This window comes from Danio rerio, chromosome 6 (genome assembly GCF_049306965.1).
Source record: "Danio rerio strain Tuebingen ecotype United States chromosome 6, GRCz12tu, whole genome shotgun sequence".
In the NCBI taxonomy this organism is placed as follows: Eukaryota; Metazoa; Chordata; class Actinopteri; order Cypriniformes; family Danionidae; genus Danio; species Danio rerio.
In genome coordinates, this window is record NC_133181.1 from 35,400,777 (window position 1) to 35,422,301 (window position 21,525).

A 21,525-nucleotide genomic window follows, 5' to 3' on the forward strand; every position below is an offset into this window, starting at 1 on the left:
AAACTTTAACAATGGAGTCTAAAAGCCTCACTTTCTCCTCCACATAATTAAAGCCATGCCTTTACTTAATTGAGTGCAGGAAGTCTCAAACTTTCTAAATTTATTTATTTTTAGGTAAGACTTTAACACGAACACGATGAGAGCATGCAAACCACACACAGAAATGCCAACAGACCCAGCCGAGGCTCGAACCAGCAACCTTCTTGCTGTGAGACAATCGTGCTACTCACTATGCCATCATGTCACCTTAGCAAAGTGGGGAATGTTAACTATTCATGCTAAAAATATAAAGTCAGAAATTCAAGTCAAATAAATGTCTTACTATTTTCTTTATGCTATGTCACAATGATGAACTTTTGTTATTTTTATCCTGTCTCATTCAATTCGACCTAGTTTCTTTTGTTCTGTTTCCCTCCACTAATTTGTTACTACGACTACTCATTTAATTAACCCTGTGTTCTTTTACTGTCAATCATCCTTCTAGTATACTTCCCTTGTTGGCTTTGTTTTGGCTGGTTATCTGTCGTTCATGGTGTGTTGTGCTACATGTTGCTGTTAAGATTTCTTAAGAGCTATGATTGTTCATGAATCATTAAAAACTTTTGTTTTGTTTGTGCATTTCTTAGAGCAGCTACTTGTGAAAGTACATTGCTTGAAGGAGATCCCATAATAATCTAAAATAGCTTTATAGAAATAACAAAAGTATGATATTGCTGTATATAACTAAGTGTTTTAGGCTTATTTAATTATAAATATCTATAGATATATAGATATATAGAAAGTTTCTCAAAAATAGAAAGAAAAAAATATATTAAATGATACTGACCATCTGGCATCATGACAAATATATGTGAGTGGGTGGGCGGGTTAACCAGTGCTTTTGAAAACACTATTGGTTGGAAAGGAAAAGGGTGGGTCAGTCGATTGGTCAGTCAGTCAGTTATTCTACAGTGGCCTCTGGTGGATTTACATAAAAAGAGTAGGCGCAAATGTCATTAGCAAAAAAAAATTAAGATCTCAAAAAGCACACACAGTGGCCTCTGGTGGATTCACGAAAACAAAAACAAAACAAAAAACCCTCCTGGGACATATTTGACGCTCTCCAGAAATTTATATAGAGATACGTATTCAGAATGAGCCTTGTTTTCAGAATGAGTTAGAGTTGATTTTGTTGTATGTTTCAGATAAAAAATCCACTAGAAGGCGCTGTCTACATTGTTGCGAATCTGAAATATGTTAGAGTACTATTTTTAATGTTTCAGACGTCCTTCTTGTACATGTCCATGAAAAGAGGGGGCATGTTGTATGGATCACCTATAGAACCACTGACCTAAACCCTTCCCTAAACCCAACCAATAGCGTTGAAGAAAAAAATTGCATTGTAACCACATAGTTTTACCTTGATTTTACATTGCTTTTTCATCTTGTGAGGGGTCGTGCTTTACCGGACTCAAGCCCAAGAGCTCTGCATCACAAGTACAACACATTAAAAAGTGTGTTACCAAGCAAACTGACCATGCCAAAAAAGTTATCCAAATGGAGACAGACAGGTGAGATAAACGTATTTGATCACAAATTACAGTCATCAAATAGTTTTGTGTTATTTATTTGTTATTGTACAAAGAACTGCAGGAAAATAATATCCTTTATTTGTTTATAATAGAAATATCATAAGTGTGAAAGGGAATAAAAGTTGTTGCTGTCAAACTGCCACAACATAGAGAAATCGGCTTAAAATTAGCTGGATTATCTTCTGCTGTGTGCTCAGCATAAGAATGTAACATGGATCAAAACATCTAAACTAAACAAGCACATTATGTCACAAGACGTGACCGTAAAATGAACAGAATCCTCTAGTATATCTATCTCACAATCATTATGTTGCCCATTACAGTACCACATAGATGTCAGAAACGTGCCTTCTTGCAGCAGATCTTCATTTGTGTTTGATGAAAGAATTGCGTGTGCTGTTTTCTTCCTTTACACATTTTATAAGTTCCTCAAGAGTTCCCAACCAATACCATTATAAAAAGGCTATACACATACAGCAGACTGCATTATTTTGGATGTTTACTAAATCTTTTTTTGGTTTGAAACGAGAAGTTCCAGAACTTCCAGTAGACTTCCATATCATAATATTTCAATTAAATCAAAACTGAAAAAAAACTGAAGCGTTTTTGTGAGGTGAATAAGAAACTGAACCTGAAAACTTGAGAAGTGTCTTGAAATATAACATCTGAACAATGTCTTTAGGTATGAAACCATAGTACAGTCACATTATTTTACAATGGGCCATTGTCAGTTATTGCTTACTCATCCCAAAGATTAAGGAATACAGGGCTGTTGAATGCTTGATTCTGATTGCCCGATGAACAATTATTTGTCATTAAATTCATTCATTCATTTTCCTTCGGCTTAGTGCCTTTATTCACCAGGAATCGACACAGTGGAATGAACCGCAAACTTTTCCAGCATAAGTTTTACACAGCGGATGTTCTTCCAGCTGCAACCCAGTATAGGAAAACATCCATACACACTTATTCACACACATACACTATGGCCAATTTAGTTTATTCAATTTACTTGTGTTTGGACTGTGGGGGAAACCGGAGAAACAAGAAACCCACACAAACATGCAAACTCCACGCAGAAATGCCAACTCACAGAGCCAGGACTCAAACCAACGACCTTCTTGCTGTGAGGTGACATTGCTAACCACCCAATACACTAAATAATTTTAGATATTTCGCAGCCTATACTTACTTACTTACTCCCAGAGTCATTTATATTGAAGTTGATATTTAGCCGCACCATGTTGGTGTTTCGTAATATGCAATTTTTACGAGGTGGACCATTAACCCAACGCTCAACCCCCAACTTGGAGGACCAGGACATACACACATACATTGCAACAATTTAGCTTACCCAACTCACCTATAGTACATGTCTTTGGACTTGTGGGGGAAACTGGAGCATCCAGAGGAAACCCACGCAAACATGAGGAGAACATGCAAACTCCACACAGAAATGCCAACTGACCCAGCTGGGGCTCGAAGGAGCAACCTTCTTATTGTGTTTATTTGTCAATAAAATACTTTAAATTATTTGAAAATAAGTGAGGGTCACATTTGAAATATTCCTTTTCCCACACGTTGAAGCTGTTTGAATTAATACAACCAACATTATCACCAACAAAACGCAAGAGATTCAATTTTAAAGATTAATTTCATGAATTCTTGGTCACCTGACACCTGTAGTACTAATTAAAACTGACCTGAAAGGTGGTCTGCACGTGATGTCCTTTTCCCTCGATACATTTATGACTGGCTTTCAGGTAAAAGCCCTTTGTTTGTTTTTTCGTCAGACGGTTGAAAAGATGTTGCAGCTCAATGACTGGAAATCTAAATCTATTTAATAAGTGAAGTCACTGGCAGTTTAATGAGCTTCTGCGTGAAGGGGAGGCGCGCTGTGCCTTCATTTCTCCACGCGCGCGCCACTCTTCCTCCCAGTGCGGCTCGGAACTCGCAGCGACGGGTAGTTTACGGTCTGTTATGAGCAAGAGACACTTGATTCAGTTACAGATTTTACGAGGTTCATAAGACATTATGTAGCACTGAGCATTTGCGCTGAACGGCTGCGCGCAGTATGGTTGGAGACGTCGAGACTTCTGGAAAACATCCAGAGATCTAACAGACTCCCGCGTTATTTGGTTAGACACTAACAAACTTCATTCCGTCCTATTATACCGGAGACTAAATTATGATTTTCTTCAGAACTTGGTCAACTGTGAGACTGGTCACCGTTTTATTAAGCTTGGGGATTCACAAGAGCACCTGGAAAGCAGTAAGTTGTCTACGTGATACTGTTTTATATATTTATATGAAATCTTGTAATATGTTGTTATTGTGTGTTATATGTGTGAGCTAAATACAAAATGGTTGTTTCAAGCAGCAAAACATTCAAAGTTATATAGTTATTAAATACTTTCTGTATATCAGTTTCCGCTTTAATTTTTAAACGAATTTATATATTTTCTAAACCAATATTAACGACTTTCAGTATGTTTTTTTATTCACAGATGACACACAATAAAAGTAATTTAATGCAGTTTAATTCTTCTAAACAAATAATAATAATATTGAAGTAAAAGTATTTTAAACAAGAATAATTTGATGACATATTTAAAGACCCTATTTAGGGATCACATTGCAGCCTTCAGGATATTAATTGATTGTGTTTTAATTATTTTCTATTCTTTGCCAATATCCTTGAAAACTCTTGCTAGGTTTTGCCTATTTGTCAGCACTCAGCAAGAGAATTGAATTCATATGATTCATATGATGATTATATATTATTGTAATAGTATCATATTAAACTATATACGTATAATAAAATGTAGCACGATGATACAGTGCTCAGCATAATTAAGTACAGCCCATTTTGAAAATGTATATTTTTATCCATTTCTCAGTGAATAGAGCAAATGTATTTTGGTGCATTCAAACAAAACAGATTTATTAAACTGATATATTTTTTATGAAATAATATTTTAGTCAACAAACATATTTAGAAATTGAAAGATAAAATAATTAAATTAAAGCAAAATATTGTAAAAATAAAAAAATAAAACAATTACAACCTACAAATTTTCAACTACATTTTTCTTTCTGTATTTAATATTTTTCTATAACATATACATATGGGTGTACTAATATTTCGACCATTATTGTTACTTATTTTGTTAGAGAAGCTCCAGATTTGGCTTCAGTACTGACCAATCTAATGTATATGCTCAAATATAATATTGTAAAGCTTTAAAAAAAGAAAGAATTTAAAAGAAATATTTGTGATGTATGTATATATATATATATATATATATATATATATATATATATATATATATATATATATATATATATATGTGTGTACGTATGTATGTATGTATGTGGATGTCATGCATGTCATGTTGAATGCTGACTGATGAAACATTTCACATTTTCATTTTCTTCTCACAAAGGTTATTTGAAACATTATAATAGACACTTTCACTTTTGTAAATTTGTTTTGATGCAGCTACCAAAAGGGGACACCTCTTCTTTTGAAATCAAAAGTCATTACAATTTGATCATACACTGACTGGACAGCAGGGACAGTTTTTGTCGTGTACTCTACAACAGACAAAACATCATTCCAAATGTCAGAAATGAAATCACAAATGTTAAAAGTGTTTTATTACGCTGCTGAAGTTGGATCTTGTTAGGCTAGTCGCATAACATGTCCATTGACTCAATCATCCTCTCATGTAGGTTCAAAGTAAGTCATGTTTTTCACTGTTTAGTCACCTTTTGTGAGTGCAAATATTCATAATTAATAATAGATCATAAATCATTCATGCATAACTATAAAAAACAGTTTAGGTTATGGAATAACATTTCAGACTACAGTAACATGCCTACTTTCTAAAGTATTCATTGGCAAATACTTACAATTGCCTCCACTTTCAGGCGAGATTTCCTTAAGAGGTATTTGCATGTTTATTTTAGAAGGCACCATGCTGCACCATTGATGTAGACAAAGTATAGTGTATGCTGTTTCAATGATGTGTCATACAAGTTAAAAGTGTTTCATAATGGCCCTGACATCAAAGTGTAATAACATTGGCCTCAAGATTCAGGTTCAGGTCTCACTTTGAGAGAAATTTGCATGTTTATTTTAAAAGTCAATGCACCGCACCACTGAATTAGACAACGTGTGGCATATTCAGTCACAGTTAAATACATCTATAAAATACCGGTGGCTACAGGTTTAGGTGAGATGTCTTTGAGGGAGAATGAATAGATATATACAACTGGTGCATTTCTTTTAAAAGGCATAATACTGAGCTAAAAATGCAGATGATGAAGTATAATCCATGCCGTTTGATTGCCACTACATTCCCTATGGATCGATTCAGTGCTATATTTAATGCGCTGCTTTGTCACAGAAGTTGATTTGATTAGCCGTGCTGACCTGAGATCCTGGCCTCCTTTTAATGATGTTTTGATGACCATTTCCAGTACAGGATCACTGACACATTTCAACTCAAGAGGCTAAATTAGGTTGCTGTCATGAAAATTAAGCATGATATTTAAGTCACTTATTGTCACTTGTATGCTTATGACGGTATATAATTTTTGTTGTTGCAATTAATAGCTTTTATAATGAAATTGAGCTGAGCTGCAATAAATATTACTTTTCTGGTATGATAACCAAAAAATACTGAGTGTATTGTATTATTGTATGTACGTGTTCAGAGTAAGCAAATGTTCCAACCAAATCAAAATCCAAAAGGATTATAATGCTCAAATTGGACTCTTTACAACGAATAATTTAACAATAATAAATTAATAATAGTCAATGCATTAAAATCAACAGTGAGAAAAGCCAGATATATTACAGTTGCTGTTGATATTTGATTATTACTGAAATGTATTTTTTGTTAACGGGCACCTATGACGAAAATCAACTTTTGTAAGCTGTTAGGACAGAACTATGTCTAGGTATAGTGTGTCAACTGTTATATTAAAGTGATATAAAGACAATAAGTCTCTTTTTTTAATTGTAAAAATCGCTGGGTCAGTTGGCGTTTCTGTGTGGAGTTTGCATGTTCTCCCCGTGTTCTCGTGGGTTTCTTCCGGGTGCTCCAGTTTCATATGCTGTTACATATGCTGGATAAGTTGGCAGTTCATTCCGCTGTGGTGACCTCTGATTAATAAAAGGACTAAGGTGAAAAGAAAACGAAAGAATGAATGACAGTAAAATCACTACATAATTCATCTCCAGAGACACATAGTGTCAGTATAATTATAAAAAAATGCTTCAATCCTGGTTAGTTGACTTAAATCAGGTTTATTTTGTATATTAACATAATAGATGTCCATACAGCAGTGGATATTAACGTGTATCCTGTTACGTTTGCCGTGCAAAAACAGTTTAAGGCTAAACGTCAATGTGCATGCACGGTTATGCGCGCAAACTTTAAAACATTGTAAATCTATTTCTATTTCAAATAAATTATCAAAGAACTTTCAATCAGTATTTCTGCATGTAGTAGGCCATATTGCCAAGCAAAAATGAAAACTAATAGGAGAAAGCAATTAAGTCTCCAATCATTTTGCACTGTTATGAACACCCAAGTCATGAACATAGCAGTAGGGCTCCACAATATTGGAAAAAACTGACATTGCCATATTTAGTTTTTCTACAATTTTATATATTGTTATATCAATTTATCATTTTACATTGATTGGGATTATTTTGTAGGGGAGTGAATGTGTATAAAACATAATAAACGTTTTGTAAGCATAGATGAATACAAAATGCTCTCAGAAATAAAGGTACAAAAGCTATCCCTGGAGAGTTAACTTTTCAAAAGGTACATTTTAGTACTTTACAGCTGCACATTACCTTTAGGGTACACCTTTGTACCTTTTAAAATTCATTTTTGTACCTTTAAGGTACTATGAGGTACACATTTGAACTTTTTAGTTTATTAATATGTACTTTTAAGGACTTGTTAGGAACAAAAGGTACTTTTGAAGTGTTTTGACAGCATTGAAGAACAGAAATTCAATATTAGACACCTAAAATAACACTCTACACTTACTGGCCACTTTATTAGGTTCATTTGTCCAACTGCTCGTTAAAGCAAATTTCTAATCAGCCAATCATATGGCAGCAATTTCATGCATTTAGGCATGTAGACATGATCAAGACGATCTGCTGCAGTTCAAACCGAGCATCAGAATGGGGAAGAAAAGTGATTTAAGTGACTTTGAGCATGGCATGGTTGAAAGAACCAGATGGGCTGGTCTGAGTATTTTAGAAACTATTGATCTACTGGGATTTTCAAGCACAACCATATCTAGGGTTTACAGAGAATGATACGAAAAATTAAAAAATATTCAGTGAGAGGTAGTTCTGTGGACGCAAATGCCTTGTTGATGCCAGAGGTCAGAGGAGAATGGTCAGACTGGTTTCAGCTGATAGAAAGTCAACAGTATCTCAAATAACCACTCGCTACAACTGAGGTATGCAGAAGAGCATCTCTGAACGCACAACACATCAAACCTTAAGGCGGATGGTCTGCAGCAGAAGACCACACTGGGTGCCACTCCTATCAGCTAAGAACAGAAAACTGAGGCTACAATTCACACAGGCTCACCAAAAATTAACAATCGAAGATTGTAAAAACGTTGCCTGGTCTGATGAGTCTGGGTTTCTGCTACGACATTGAGATGGTAGAGGCAGAATTTGGTGTCAACAACATGAAAGCATGGATCCATCCTGCTTTGCATCAATGGTTCAGGCTGGTGGTGGTGGTGTAATGGTGTGGGAATATTTTCATAGCACAGTTTGGGCTCATTAGTACCAAGTGAAAATTGTGTCAACGCCACAGCCTACCTGAGTATTGTTGCTGACCATGTCCATTCCTTTATGACCACAGTTTACCCATCTTCTGATGGCTACTTCCAGCAGAATAACGCGCCATATCATAAAGCGTGAATCATCTCAGACTGGTTTCTTGAACATGACAATGAGTTCACTGTACTCAAATGGCCTACACAGACACCAGATCTCAATCTAATAGAGCACTTTTGGGATGTGGTTGAGCGGGAGGTTCTCATCATGGATGTGCAGCCAACAAATCAGCAGCAACAGCATGATGCTATCATGTCAATATGAATCAAAATCTCTGAGGATTATTTCCAGTACCTTGCTGAATCGCCACGAAGGATTAAGGCAGTTCTGAAGTCAAAAGGGGGTCCATCCTGGTACAAGTAAGGTGTACCTAATTAAATGGCCGGTGAATGTATAGTCTTCATTGTATAAGTAATTAATACAATTTTAATTGTTAATTATTACAAAAAGTCTTTGTAAAGTTTATAAACATTAGAATTTCTTGGTTTAAAAATGTCACTATGTTTTGGTTAAACTTTGTGATGACTTTACAAATCATGTTCTGAAATGTGATTTTTAGTTATTACTATCCCAATTCAACATTGCAGAGCCTGCGATGTGGCTATTGCAGATTTGCATATTACAATTTTAATGCTGAAACAAAACATTGTGTTTCCTTTTAGAAATGAACTATTACCAGATTTACCAAACAGTTGATGCACAGGTTGATCATCCTTCTAGTGTCTTGAGGAGCACAGGCTGCAAAGAAGGGCACAAATCAATGTCGTAATTAATTGTAGTTGTTGTTTGGTCCTCCCTCTAATAATATGGCTTTTGTTTCCTGAGTGGAGGTTCATTTCCTATAATAATGATTCCATGTGTTCATGAGCCTCTTCCTCAGAGGCACTGACTGGATGCTATCTGACTGATAACTGGATCCTTATCGGAGAGTTGTTTTTCTGTTTTATTTATCCTATTAACAGATTTTAGGTAACCCTTGCATTTTAGTGCAGAGGTTAGAGCCATCGAAGACAACAGGTGTCTGTTTGCTTAAATGGATAGTTCACCTAAAGCATGAGAATTCTATCATCATTTAATCAACCTTCACTTGTTCCAAACCTGTTGAGTTTCTTCTGTTAAACACAAAAGAGGATATTTGCTAAAGAAAACTTGGAACCATAGATATTTGTATCAAAGTCAACAATTACAGGCTTTCAGCTTTCTTAACAATCTATAATTTTATACTGTTTAACAGAATAAAGAATCTCATAAAGATTTGTAACCATTTGAAGATGAGCAAATGTTCATTTTTGGCTGAACGATCCCTTTAAATGTCTGAGATATTTAGATATACAGCCATAAAGGGAGGTTTACTACAGTGATGCTGCATTTTCTGGGGCATTTTATTAGTGCAAATTTGTTTGTAGACATATGGAAGCGGCCCTGAACACCATTTATCAGCAGATGTGCTGTAATTGGCTTTGGTGAGATTGGAGATTTGACCTTTTGGGGACCTTTTGTGCCACACGGGTGCAGTCAGAAGTCCTAGTTTGTTTAATTGAAAACAAGCACTTTATTGCCCACGTGTGTCACCAGTGCTGGTGGGATACATTTTTGTTTGTTTGCCTCCCTCCTCAGCACTGCAGTTTTGCAAGTTGTTAGACTGAAATGAAATCTGCTGGAGTGGCATATAGAGTTCTTTCATTAGTTATTTTTCCTTTACACATCTTTTTGTTAGTCCAAGATGAGCCTTGAACTTGGCTTGAACAAAGGCTTTGAAGGAAATGTTAGGAAGGAAGAAGGAAATGTTATATTATGCATTCAAAATGTAAAATGTTTAGCTTTTTTTCTTGCTCGCTTTCTTCACCCAATTCTGGTGTCTTTTATAGGTGATAATATTTTAATGACGTCCTTTTTTGTCTTTATCAAATTAAATTCACTAACGCGATTTTCCACAGAAAGCATTTTAAATGCAAGAGCCTACATTAACGTTTCAAATAACTGTATTGAAAATGAAATGGAATACTATGTAATAATGTTCCATCATCATTCGGTATAAGACACTTATGTAAAATGACACTCATTTATTCTGACATGTACATATTACATTTATATAAACAGAAGATAGTAAGTATTCATGCCCATTTTATTATATTGTTAATTGTATAAAATTCCTCTTGCTGACAAATAAATCAAAACTATTGGTTTAAAGATTACTGGCAAAAGTATAAAGATTTAAATATGCAGTTGATATTAGGGCTCCAATGGGACTGTTAAATAGTCTTTCAATATGTAATGAAATGATTATTTTTTAAACTGTGCCTCTATATAATTAAATACTACACTGAATGACATTTCTTTAAAAAAAGATGATGAGGATTCTGCCATGAATTTCAGAAATTACAAGAATAAACAGAAGGAAATATAGTCACACTTTTAATTACAAAAAAAAAAAAGTACATGTCAGCCACAGCTGTCTGTGATAGAACACAAAGACAATCAATACAAGGGGTCTGTTCTTCGTATGTGGATGACTCATTAAGCTGGATTTAGTTGTTGGCGATTTGACATGATCCAGGATTGCTTCGCTTTTCAAAACTGATAAGAGAGTTGTTACCATAGCAACTGGTCTGGTAGCTCAAACCTGTTCAGGAGCAGGCTCATTTTTATATAAACAGGATTACTGTAGGTCGAGTCTTTTCAAGCAAAGGTAATGCTGAAAGTATGTACCGAATGCTGATATTTAATTTTTTATTTTATTTCAGTTGTATATATATATACACACACACACACACACACACACACACACTTATAATAATTTATATTATTTAATATTAAATAATTGATCATATTTATTTTTATTTAAATAATAAAAAAATATATATAAATAAATAAAACATTCTGCACATCGAAATAAAAGTACAAAAACGGGGTAATACGCCCCAAAGGGATCAAAGTGAATATTTATTAATATGGGCTTTTTAGATACAAATGCCTACTATTTTAAGGTATTTATCCAGCTTTAGTACAGTTTCTGTTAAATAATAGACATGCACGTTATTCGACAGTTTTTGTTTGTTTGTTAGTTTGTTTGGTTGGTTTTATAAGGAATAATAATTTATGCAGTTATTTAAATTTTTTGACAGCTAATATGCCGGTGATTTGATGCTTCACAAAATTTGCAGACACCTTTTCTGATATCACAATGCTTTTTTGATGCAAAATTAATGTAAATTCTTTATGCCGATTAAGAAACTAAAATAGGCCTAGACTACTATAATAAAGAAAATTCGCTCTAAATGTAAAACTAAACAACTTGCTAAAAATTCTCGACACATGAAATTGTAAAGGCTGCAGCCCAAACTAAAGGTGTAAAGTTATTGCATATCATATTTAACAAATCATTTACTGCAAATTTTATATAATTTTGCCCACATGGATAATTGAATATTAATCAGATGATGCCATTACGCAGCTGTGCCATCAGCCAATCGTTGCATTGATCATGATTTCGAGGATTTCTTCGTACCTCGCTGAAATGATCTAAAATGATTTGACAGATCCTAACTCTTTTGATCTTGATAACTGATCTCTGGCTAATTTGGTTCTTCAAACAAGTTAATCAGATTAAAATGTCTAAATGAACTGATCTGAGATCGCTGTGTGTGTCTTGAAGGACTGATCTATCGATCCACGAAAAAAGTCCATATTAATAAATGTTCTCTTTGAACCCCTTAAGAGAAACCACCCCAGTCTTAGTACTTTTATTTCAAAGTGCAAATTGTATCAATTTTATTTATATATTTATAAAACTTGAGTAATCCACGTACGAAGAACAAACCCCAGACAAAACACTGAGGAAACACCAGGGCTTAAATAGACAGACTGATAGATAAGAACCAAAATCACGGACAGGTGGAACTCATGAACTACTATAATAAAAGAAGGAAACAGAACAGGAAAACTAGGTCACACAGGGAAATGCAGAGTCAAGACCTATTTGACAGATGTGATGTAAAGGAAAATGCTTAGGAAAGTTTGCAATGGTGTGTCGTTTTTAAATTCTTTTCACTTTCAGGACTGCACTAAACAGTTGTGCCAATTTACTGTGATTTCAATGCAAGAAACCTACATCTTTTGCCCTTACATGGCTTATTATTAGGGCTGGGTATTCTTTCAGATCTCCTGATTCAATTCAGTTTTTAGTCGCAGGCTGTAATTTTCATTTGGTTCTGTTATTGATTAATTTTAGCCACAGACCTGTATAAAAGCTATTTTTGTTTCGGGTACATATGGATACATTAAGACCCATGCATTCAGAATACAGAACGAACACTGGAGAAATATTGATTTACAGCTTCTGAGAAACGGTACTGATTTTGCCACATAAAAAGAGATTAATCAATATTTTTCCTTTGTTATTGTTTCTTAAAGCTAACATTTACAGTAAACTAAAAAAATCATTTTTATATCTTAATGGAAACATTTTCAACATTCTCAAGATATTTAAGACATTAAATTAAGAATAAAAATGTCAACACAACCAAGGTGAAGACTTTTAACTTCAAACAAAGTTCATTGATTAATTCATTCATTCAGTTTCCTTTTGGCCTAGTCCCTTTGTTAATTTGAGGTCGCCACAGCGGAATGAACTGCCAACTTATTCAGCATATGTTTAACGCAGTGGATGCCCTTCCAGCTGCAACCCATCTCTGGGAAACATCCATACACACTCGTTCACACACATACACTGCGGTCAATTTTAGCGTACCCATTCAAACAAAGTTAAAAAAAAATGTATTATAGCATGATCTTAAACAACACTGCCCCTATTTAGCAAACATATTTATTTTCTGCTATTTTATATCTTAAAGAATCTAAATGTCAAAAAACAAAAACAATCATTCAAAATACATATTATTACTTAATATATTTGACGTGCTAAAAAGGTTATTCTGGTGCCGCAGTAAACTCATTTCAGTGTAATTGTTTTACTTGCATGCGGATAAACTTTCTTTTGGTTTATCATTAGCCAAGAATAAACTTTTAGGGTTTATCATTTACTCACCCTCATGTTGGCAGAAACCATGTTGTCTGTCTTTCACAGAACACAAAAGAACTCAAAATTAACGAAATCAGGCATACTCATTTACTCTTAAAACTTGTTTAGTGCCGGTTAAGTGCAAATTACATCAAATTTAATTAAACCTCAGGCATGTTGTGACTAAATGTGATTTAAAAAAAAATGTATTTAAATTTTCTTTAAATGTCTTTCACACTTAGATATTGCTTGACAGTATTAGCAGGTTTGGCATGCTGTCCCAGGAAAGAGCATTGAGCCCAGACTTGCGCCTGGTCAATAAGCATATAAGTGAGTTCGAGATCAGGTAGGTTTCAAGAGCTCCCCCTGGTAAAAGGAGGAAAAGTAGGAGATGGGGTGGAAGGGGGGTGGAAGAGAGGAGAACCTTACAGAAGGACAGTCATCTGTGCAACAATTCACCAATCAGGCCTGTATGGTAGAGTGACCAGATGGAGACCACTCCCTGCTTGGAATTTGCCAAAAGGCATCTGAAGGACTCTCAGACTATAAGAAACCAAATTCTCTGCTCTGATGAGACTAAAATTGAACTCTTTTGAGTAAATGCCAGGTGTTTTGTTTGGAGAAAACCAGACACTGTTCATCACCAAGCTAATACCATCCCTACAGCAAAGCATGGTGGTGGCAGCATGATGCGGTGGGGATGTTTTTCAGCAGCAGGAACTGGAAGACTAGTCAGAATAGAGGGAAAGATGAATACAGCAATGTACAGAGACATCCTGAATGAAAACCTGCTTCAGAGTGCTCTTGACCTCAAACTGGGGCGGCGGTTCATCTTCCAGCAGGACAATGACATGAGGCACACCACCAAAATATCAATGATGTGGCTTCACAACAACTCAGTGAATATCCTTGAGTGGCCCAGCCAGGGCCCAGACCTAAATCCTATTATACATCTCTGGAGAGATCTGATAATGGCTGTACATCGTCGCTTCCCATCCAACCTGATAGATCTTGGAATGGGCAAAAATTCCCAAAGACAGGTGTGCAAAGCTTGTGGCATCATATTCAAAAAGACTTGAGGCTTTAATTGCTGCCAAAGGTGCATCAACAAAGGATTTAGCAAAGGCTGTGAATACTTATGTACATGCATTTTTTCAGGTTTTTTTATTTTTAATAAATTTGCAGCAGTTTCAAAAAATCTATTTCACATTGTCATTATGGGGTATTGAGTGTAGAATTTTGAGGAAATAAATGCATTTAATCAATTTTGGAATAAGGCTGTAAGATAAAAATGTGGGAAAAGTGAAGCACTATGAATACTTTCCAGATGCACTTATGTCACTCTGGTTGAAGCAAATATATATATTTTTACAAATGTTTTGAATCGCTTCTTTCTATTTACAGCCAATAGCTCTGTTTGACATTTGAAGCTTTGCAAATAATTTGCACAAACAGCTATGGTATTGAATAAAAGCTAATATCTAAAGAAACAAAATGACACACTTTAACCCAAGAAGCTGTAAAATAAAATGTAATTATTTAGTTTTTTCATAAGATGTGCATTTAAAGCTGTATATATATATTTGAAAGCAGTTTTCCATCCTTAAGAATCCGGCTCTTTTAAAGAACTGCAAGGCATGTTTGTGAGAGAGTCTTTTCTTTTATTGTACAAATGCACTGTACTGTATGTCACCCTGAGAAAACTTCTCTAACTCATCCGCTTCCCCTCCTCTCTTATCTCACCTGCCAGCAGGCGACAGAGGTCACCGAAACCAACAGCGCAACCATCTGTTCTGGTTTAGAATTTTGAGAAAACACAAGCACTAACAAGCACTCGCAGGCAAACAGACGAGCAAACACGCAGAGTTTTCTAAATACAAACAGCCACAAACAAATTCACTCACTCACTGCAGCAACTTGGGGCCTGATAACACGCATACCTGTTTGCTTGAAGTGAAAGGGACATAAACACACGTCAAGCACCCACTGACTAATTTTCAACGTTGCTTGGAATGTTTAGCTTTATTTCCATGCTCACGTCATTCTACGGATTTGATTTACACATCACTGATATGACACATGGATGCCTGAAGCTTCCCTCTAGAATAAATACAACTCCCTTTTTCTGGTATTGTTATGATTCACCAGCTCTGTTTTCCTTTGGAGATACGTAGGCCTGTTTCAGGAACTTCTGAATTTGTTTCCACAGCTCGTTCCATCATAACCTCGGGCTTAATCGGATCATTAGCATTCACCCACCTCTGACTCTCTCTCTCATTCCTTTCTGGAATAAGTGGGTGGCCATTACAGGTCCTTTTTTGTGCAGCTAAAGAGGTAAAACCAAAGCAACTTTTTTCTTTTATGTTGTGGATTAGACAGCGTCCCAACACATTTGGCTATATGTTCATTGTCTCCTTATTTTTCTCTCTGTTGTCTTCGTAATGCATTTATTTGTAGAAAATGATGGCAAGAGGCTCAAATGGGTTCAATGGCTGCTTCAGAGATAATGAGATTTTGCAGACTAATTTTGGAGTGTGGCTGGGGCTTATTGACGAGATGCTTGCAAGTCTCAGTCTGATAAAGATTTAGATCCCTTTTGTGGATGTAGGATTCATTTCGGAACTGTTAACAGCAAAATAACTGTTATAAAATCCATGTTATCTATCTGCCGTGGAACACAAATGGAGTTAAATGAATGTTCAAGCTGTTGGCAAATAGTATTTGAAATGCTTGTAAGTGTTTTTATTTTCTCCCTGATTTAATTGTCTGTTTGACTTAACGGCAGGTGACTGAAATTGTGAAATTGCTCTTTCACTGAGCTTCTCTAATGGGCTCAGCATGTTTATGCGCTTTCTTGATAAGTGCTGCATTTTGTAATTTCACACTTTTTTTTTCTTATCATCATTCACAGGTGGAAACGATTCATCCTGCGTGTGCTTTGGTGGCTGCGCACATGAAGGCTCAAGAGCAATGCAATGCAACACAAAGACAAGAGTCCCAGAACAGAAACAACGTCACTGGTGAGCTGAGCCATCTGTACCATGTTACAGTATTCCTTACTACTTTACACCTCTTTATGTCCTAGTGTCACACAGTGGGATTACAAAAATAACAACCTTTTTAAACACCCCTGTGGCTTGTTGCATGAAGTTTGCTGAACAAACAATGAGGCTGTGTTTACAGTAGGTTATTTGTTTTTAAGTGGTGAGCCAGAGTGTATTTTTAAGGCTTGGCTGTGTTTTTAAGCTGCAAAGCAATGCGTGCGCATGCTTCATTTGTAAAAAAAAAAATCAAGTTGTATTTTCATATCTTACTTTGATTATGCACAGCTACTTAGCTAGCATGAAAATGACTGTCTTATTTACTAGTTCCTCCAAAAACCCACCCTCAAAACCTCTGATTGGTCAGCTAACATAATGTGCTGTGATTCACGAATTGGCACCAGAAAAAGCGTCATACCTCCACAAGCACGCACGTTGCCTCTGCTGTGTAAATACTGTTTGTCAGAGTAGCTCTTAGGCGTATCAGTTTGAGCCTAAATCAGATTGAATATGACACAGGGGACACAGCTTACACCTGCTCTCTAAAATAAAATCAGACAAGTGTCTTTTACATCATCAGAATAAGCATGTGTAAGTAATATGAAACGTTCACATATCTCTTATGAGTTTGTATTTGAAATGTAGAACGCAGGGAAAGCACCCGTATATAGAGACACTGTATCACTGCTGAAGATTGTGGCTGTTTACAGGGGTTTGACTGATGAATATGAATTTGGAGCTAAATTGTTAACAGTGCCAAACAGCATTTCCCTGTGTTTACATCCTTGTTTACGTCCTTGTTGCAACATACCGTTAACAATAAACTGAACTGGGAGAGATTCTGGAAGCTGTTCTTTGTCAAATGCTATATATATATATAATTTTTTTTTTTTTTCATAATTAAGATTAAATTGTAAGCACTTCTCTCTTTATTTTATGTCTTTTGCAATCCCAAATACAGAAACAGAACACACTCTTTGGAAATAGCAGCATTTGGACAGCATTTCAGCTTTCTCTGCTATAACATTACAGTGCCTCTAGCCACGCCCCTGCGTAGGGTAAATACGCATAACCTGAAGCGTTTGTGATCTCACTAACCTGGATGTATTTTTTGTAGTCCCCAAACTTCATTCGCTGTAGGTTTTGTTAAGCTAACTATGTAAAAGCCTATGTAAACTTTGAACTTTTTACATTCAGAAATATTATGTTCACACCGCTAAATTACACATGAACTAAAGTTTAAAATGTGATATCGTAGTTTACCAACATTTTAGACTGAAAAAACTCCTTGTTTACACTTGCATTTTTATTGCGCTTCAGAAAAAGTCTGTGTACTCTTTATACAAACTAAAATGCATGATACATGACCATATATTTTCACTGCACATGCATGTATTTTGCTGGCATTGATACTTGCGGTATACCTGTTATATTTTGGTCATGATGAGAGGGACTTGACGACTTGACAAGCTCTAATACACTATGGCCAATTTAGTTTGTTCAATTCACCTACAGCACATGTCTTTGGACTGTGGGGGAAACTGGAGCACCTATAATAATCTACCGTTCTGCCTTTTCTAAAGATTAAAGGGATAATTCACCCAAATATTACAATTCTGTAATATTTATTCACCTTTCACTTTTTTTCAACCCATTATGATTTTCTTTCTTCTGTTAAAGACAAAAGAAAATATTTTGAACAAAGCTGGAGACCTGTTACTTTCCATAGTATCTATTTTTCCTACCATGGAAGTCAATGGTTACAGAACTATCTTCAAAATAACTTCTTTTGTGTTCAACAGAATACAGAAAATCTGTATATCCACACACATATGTATAGGTATAAATATATGGCTAGACAAGGTAGTTATAGGATGCAATCAAATGAAGAGTTTTAGTAGATTAAAGGCAGAACTGTTCAATTCTGCCTAATGTTGAGGGGTGAGGATCATCTAAAAAGATCAATACTACTCGTTTAATTGCCTTTTCTTTTGGCAGTGATCAAAGGATAATGAATAATATTTTAACCACGATTCTGTTCACTACAGTTTTAAGATGCATCGCACATATTTCTAGAGGTTTACTGCTTTTCAGAGGCATTTAGTTTCTTAGTTTTTCCTTAAAAGCTGAGTTAGCTTTGTAGGACACTTTGAATGGGCAAACATACACATTTATTTTGTCATTTTAACAGATCGTTTTTTAGAAGAATATAGCTTTCCTTTTTTAAGTTTTATTTAGGTTCATGCTAGTGTATTCTTGCAGAAATATTGCTTATTTAATAGAAAACAAAACTTCCAGGTTTCAGTATATCTGATAACGTACAAATAAAAAAACCTTATGAATTTGTCTTGATTCCAATTGTTTTTTTGTTTTGTTTTTTTGTTTTTTTTAGTATCCTCCATAGTGACCTCTGTACCACCCTTACTAATCTTGTGAAATTAGTTTGGACACCCAAATGATCTCTTAGGAACTCTAAGGGCTCTATTTTACTCTAGGCGCAAAGTCTAAAGTGCATGGTGCAAAAGCATTAAGGGCTTGTCTGAATCCACTTGTGCTATTTTAAGGACAAAAAATATACTCTGTGCCGCTGTGTATGGTCTAACAGGGTTGTGCTTATTCTCTTATTGTGTTAAGAGTGTGTTTTGAGTATAACGTGCATTAAACCAACCAGAGTCTCATCTAACATTTCCTTTAAGAGTCAGTTGAGTCGTGCCATGGCACATTTCATGCGCACATTACATTACATATTTACATGCGCACTTTGTAAGTAGAAAAACTGAATGGACAAACTGAATGCTTGACTTGTGTGAAAACAGTGAAGCAGACAATCTGCAGCTTGAAGATAAAGAATGAGCCTCCTCCATTCGACCTCTTTACTTTAACTCTTTATCCCTTTGGTGGATAAGGAAACGGTGTTGTACTCACTCCACTGAAGACATCCATTTGCCTACATATTTAATTTTGTTTGTTAAGCACAAAGAATAAAATATATGCTGGATAAGGTGGCAGTTTATTCCGCTTTGGCGACCCATGATTTTTGCAAGATATTTGTGTATTGCTGTACATTTTGTGCGTATTAAGCAATGTGTACTCATTTGAACCCACAAAGGCGCATAACTAATGCTCTCTGTGCTGGACTTTAGATCTGCGTTTAGATGGTCAATGGTGCATTCTATTTCTGTTCTTCAAAATAGCAATGCGCCAACAATGCACCTTAACATACCTCCTTTTTAGTTCAGCCCATGAGTCAAATTTGTGCAAATAGATTTGCTATTTAAACAACATTGTGCAAAACGTGAAAATTACTGTTGCACTGGTCTGTAAATATCAACAAATCGCACAAACATGTCTTGCGCCTTATTGCGCTGGGTGTATGTTAGTGCCCTAAGAAACTGTATAACATATATTTAGGCTGAGGTTGTTATCTTGAATATTCATTGCTGTTTAAATACATTTTTTTTTATTAAATATACACAATCATACCCAATATCTTTTGATGTGCAAATGATTCTCTTTCCAACTGAGTGCCTCCAAACAGTGGAGTGGACTGAGAATGACAGTAACTTATTGTGTTAAACCAATATTAATTATTTTATTAGCTGGATGCTGTATCTGAATGCTTGAAGTAATTATGTAGACTTCAAGGAGACCTGCATTATCATTTGTCAGTGTTGACATGCAAGCCATTTTTAGTACATCTTATCCTCATACAAGGCTTTCTGGATTAAAACCCAATGCACCTTCATAGGAATTGGCATTCAAGTAATATTCACGACCACATCTGTTTATAAAATGATGTGTGATTTTTTTATTATTATTTTATTTTATTTTTTCAACAAAATAATAAAAAAAAATGTAATTGTGCATCTTCCAATTTTTCAAGAGCCTGTTCAATGGAGTAAGACATGATTCAGGCTGTGTTTCGTAACTGCATTTAAAAGTGTACAGAAGCAGCCTCTGAGGGCATGACAAATGCTGATGAGACCATTTAATTGGTGGTATTCATCTAAAAAATTGGAATGGAAATGTTTACGTGTTTCCAAAGATAAGTAAGCTTTCTATACACTGAAATGAGCGAGCTTGTAAAATATAAATTATATGGGCATGATACATTTTAAAGGGATAGTTCACTCAAAAATGAAAATCCTCCCATCATTTACAGTAATCAGCCTTCAGTGGCAAAAGAAGCCTTCTTGAACACAAAAGGTGAAATTTTGAAATGCTGTTATCCATTGCCTTTCGCAATATTTTCTCCCGTCTTTGTAAGTTGATGGCTGCCAGCAACCAGCAATCGTCAATATACAGTATCATTTTGTGTTCAACAGAAGAAAGAAACTAACAACAATACATGTGGAACAATAAATGTGAAAAGTATTTTTCATTTTTGGGGGGAACTATCATTTTAAAATGTTGCTATTTACAATCCTAGAATGTAAAAGTCTTTCTAAAATGTGTGTATTATGATTGAATGGTTTATTCATTCATTCATTCATTTTCTTTTCGGCTCAGTCCCTTTATTAATCTGGGGTCACCACAGCAGAATGAACCGCCAACTTTCCAGCAAGTTTTTATGCAGCGGATGCCCTTCCAGCCGCAACCCATCTCTGGAAAACGATTTAATGGTTTAAATGTTTACATACATACATATAATATGTAAACTCACTGGCCACTTTATTAGGTTCACCTTACTAGTACCAGGATGGACCCCCTTTTACCTTCAGAACTGCCTTAATTATTTGTGGCATAGATTCAACAAGGTACTGGAAATATTTTTCAGAGATTTTAGTCCATATTTACATGATAGCATCACGCACGCATGATGCAAATCTCCCATTGCGCCACATCCCAAATGTGCTCTACTGGACTGAGATCGGGTAACTGTGGAGGCCATTTGAGTACAGTTAACTCATTGCCATGTTCAAAACTCCAGATTCACGCATTATGACATGGTCTGTTATCCTGCGGGAAGTTGCCATCAGAAGATGGGTACACTGTGGTCATATT

General features: G+C 35.4%; 1 protein-coding gene across 2 annotated transcripts in view; it reads left to right on the forward strand.

Annotated features, from left to right (window-relative positions):
* The first annotated feature begins 3,507 nt into the window (after nucleotides 1-3,507).
* ghrhrb (growth hormone releasing hormone receptor b) overlaps nucleotides 3,508-21,525 on the forward strand; it is an 80,035-nt gene continuing 62,017 nt past the window's right edge. Inside the window, exons 1-2 of one of the 2 annotated variants that reach the window (XM_001331885.10) lie at nucleotides 3,508-3,843; nucleotides 16,392-16,500. In XM_001331885.10, coding sequence (XP_001331921.5) covers nucleotides 3,760-3,843; nucleotides 16,392-16,500 — 193 coding nt within the window. In that variant the 5' untranslated portion in view covers nucleotides 3,508-3,759. Of the gene's footprint in view, nucleotides 3,844-16,391; nucleotides 16,530-21,525 lie in introns of both variants that reach the window. The other variant, XM_073954322.1, reaches the window with a different exon arrangement.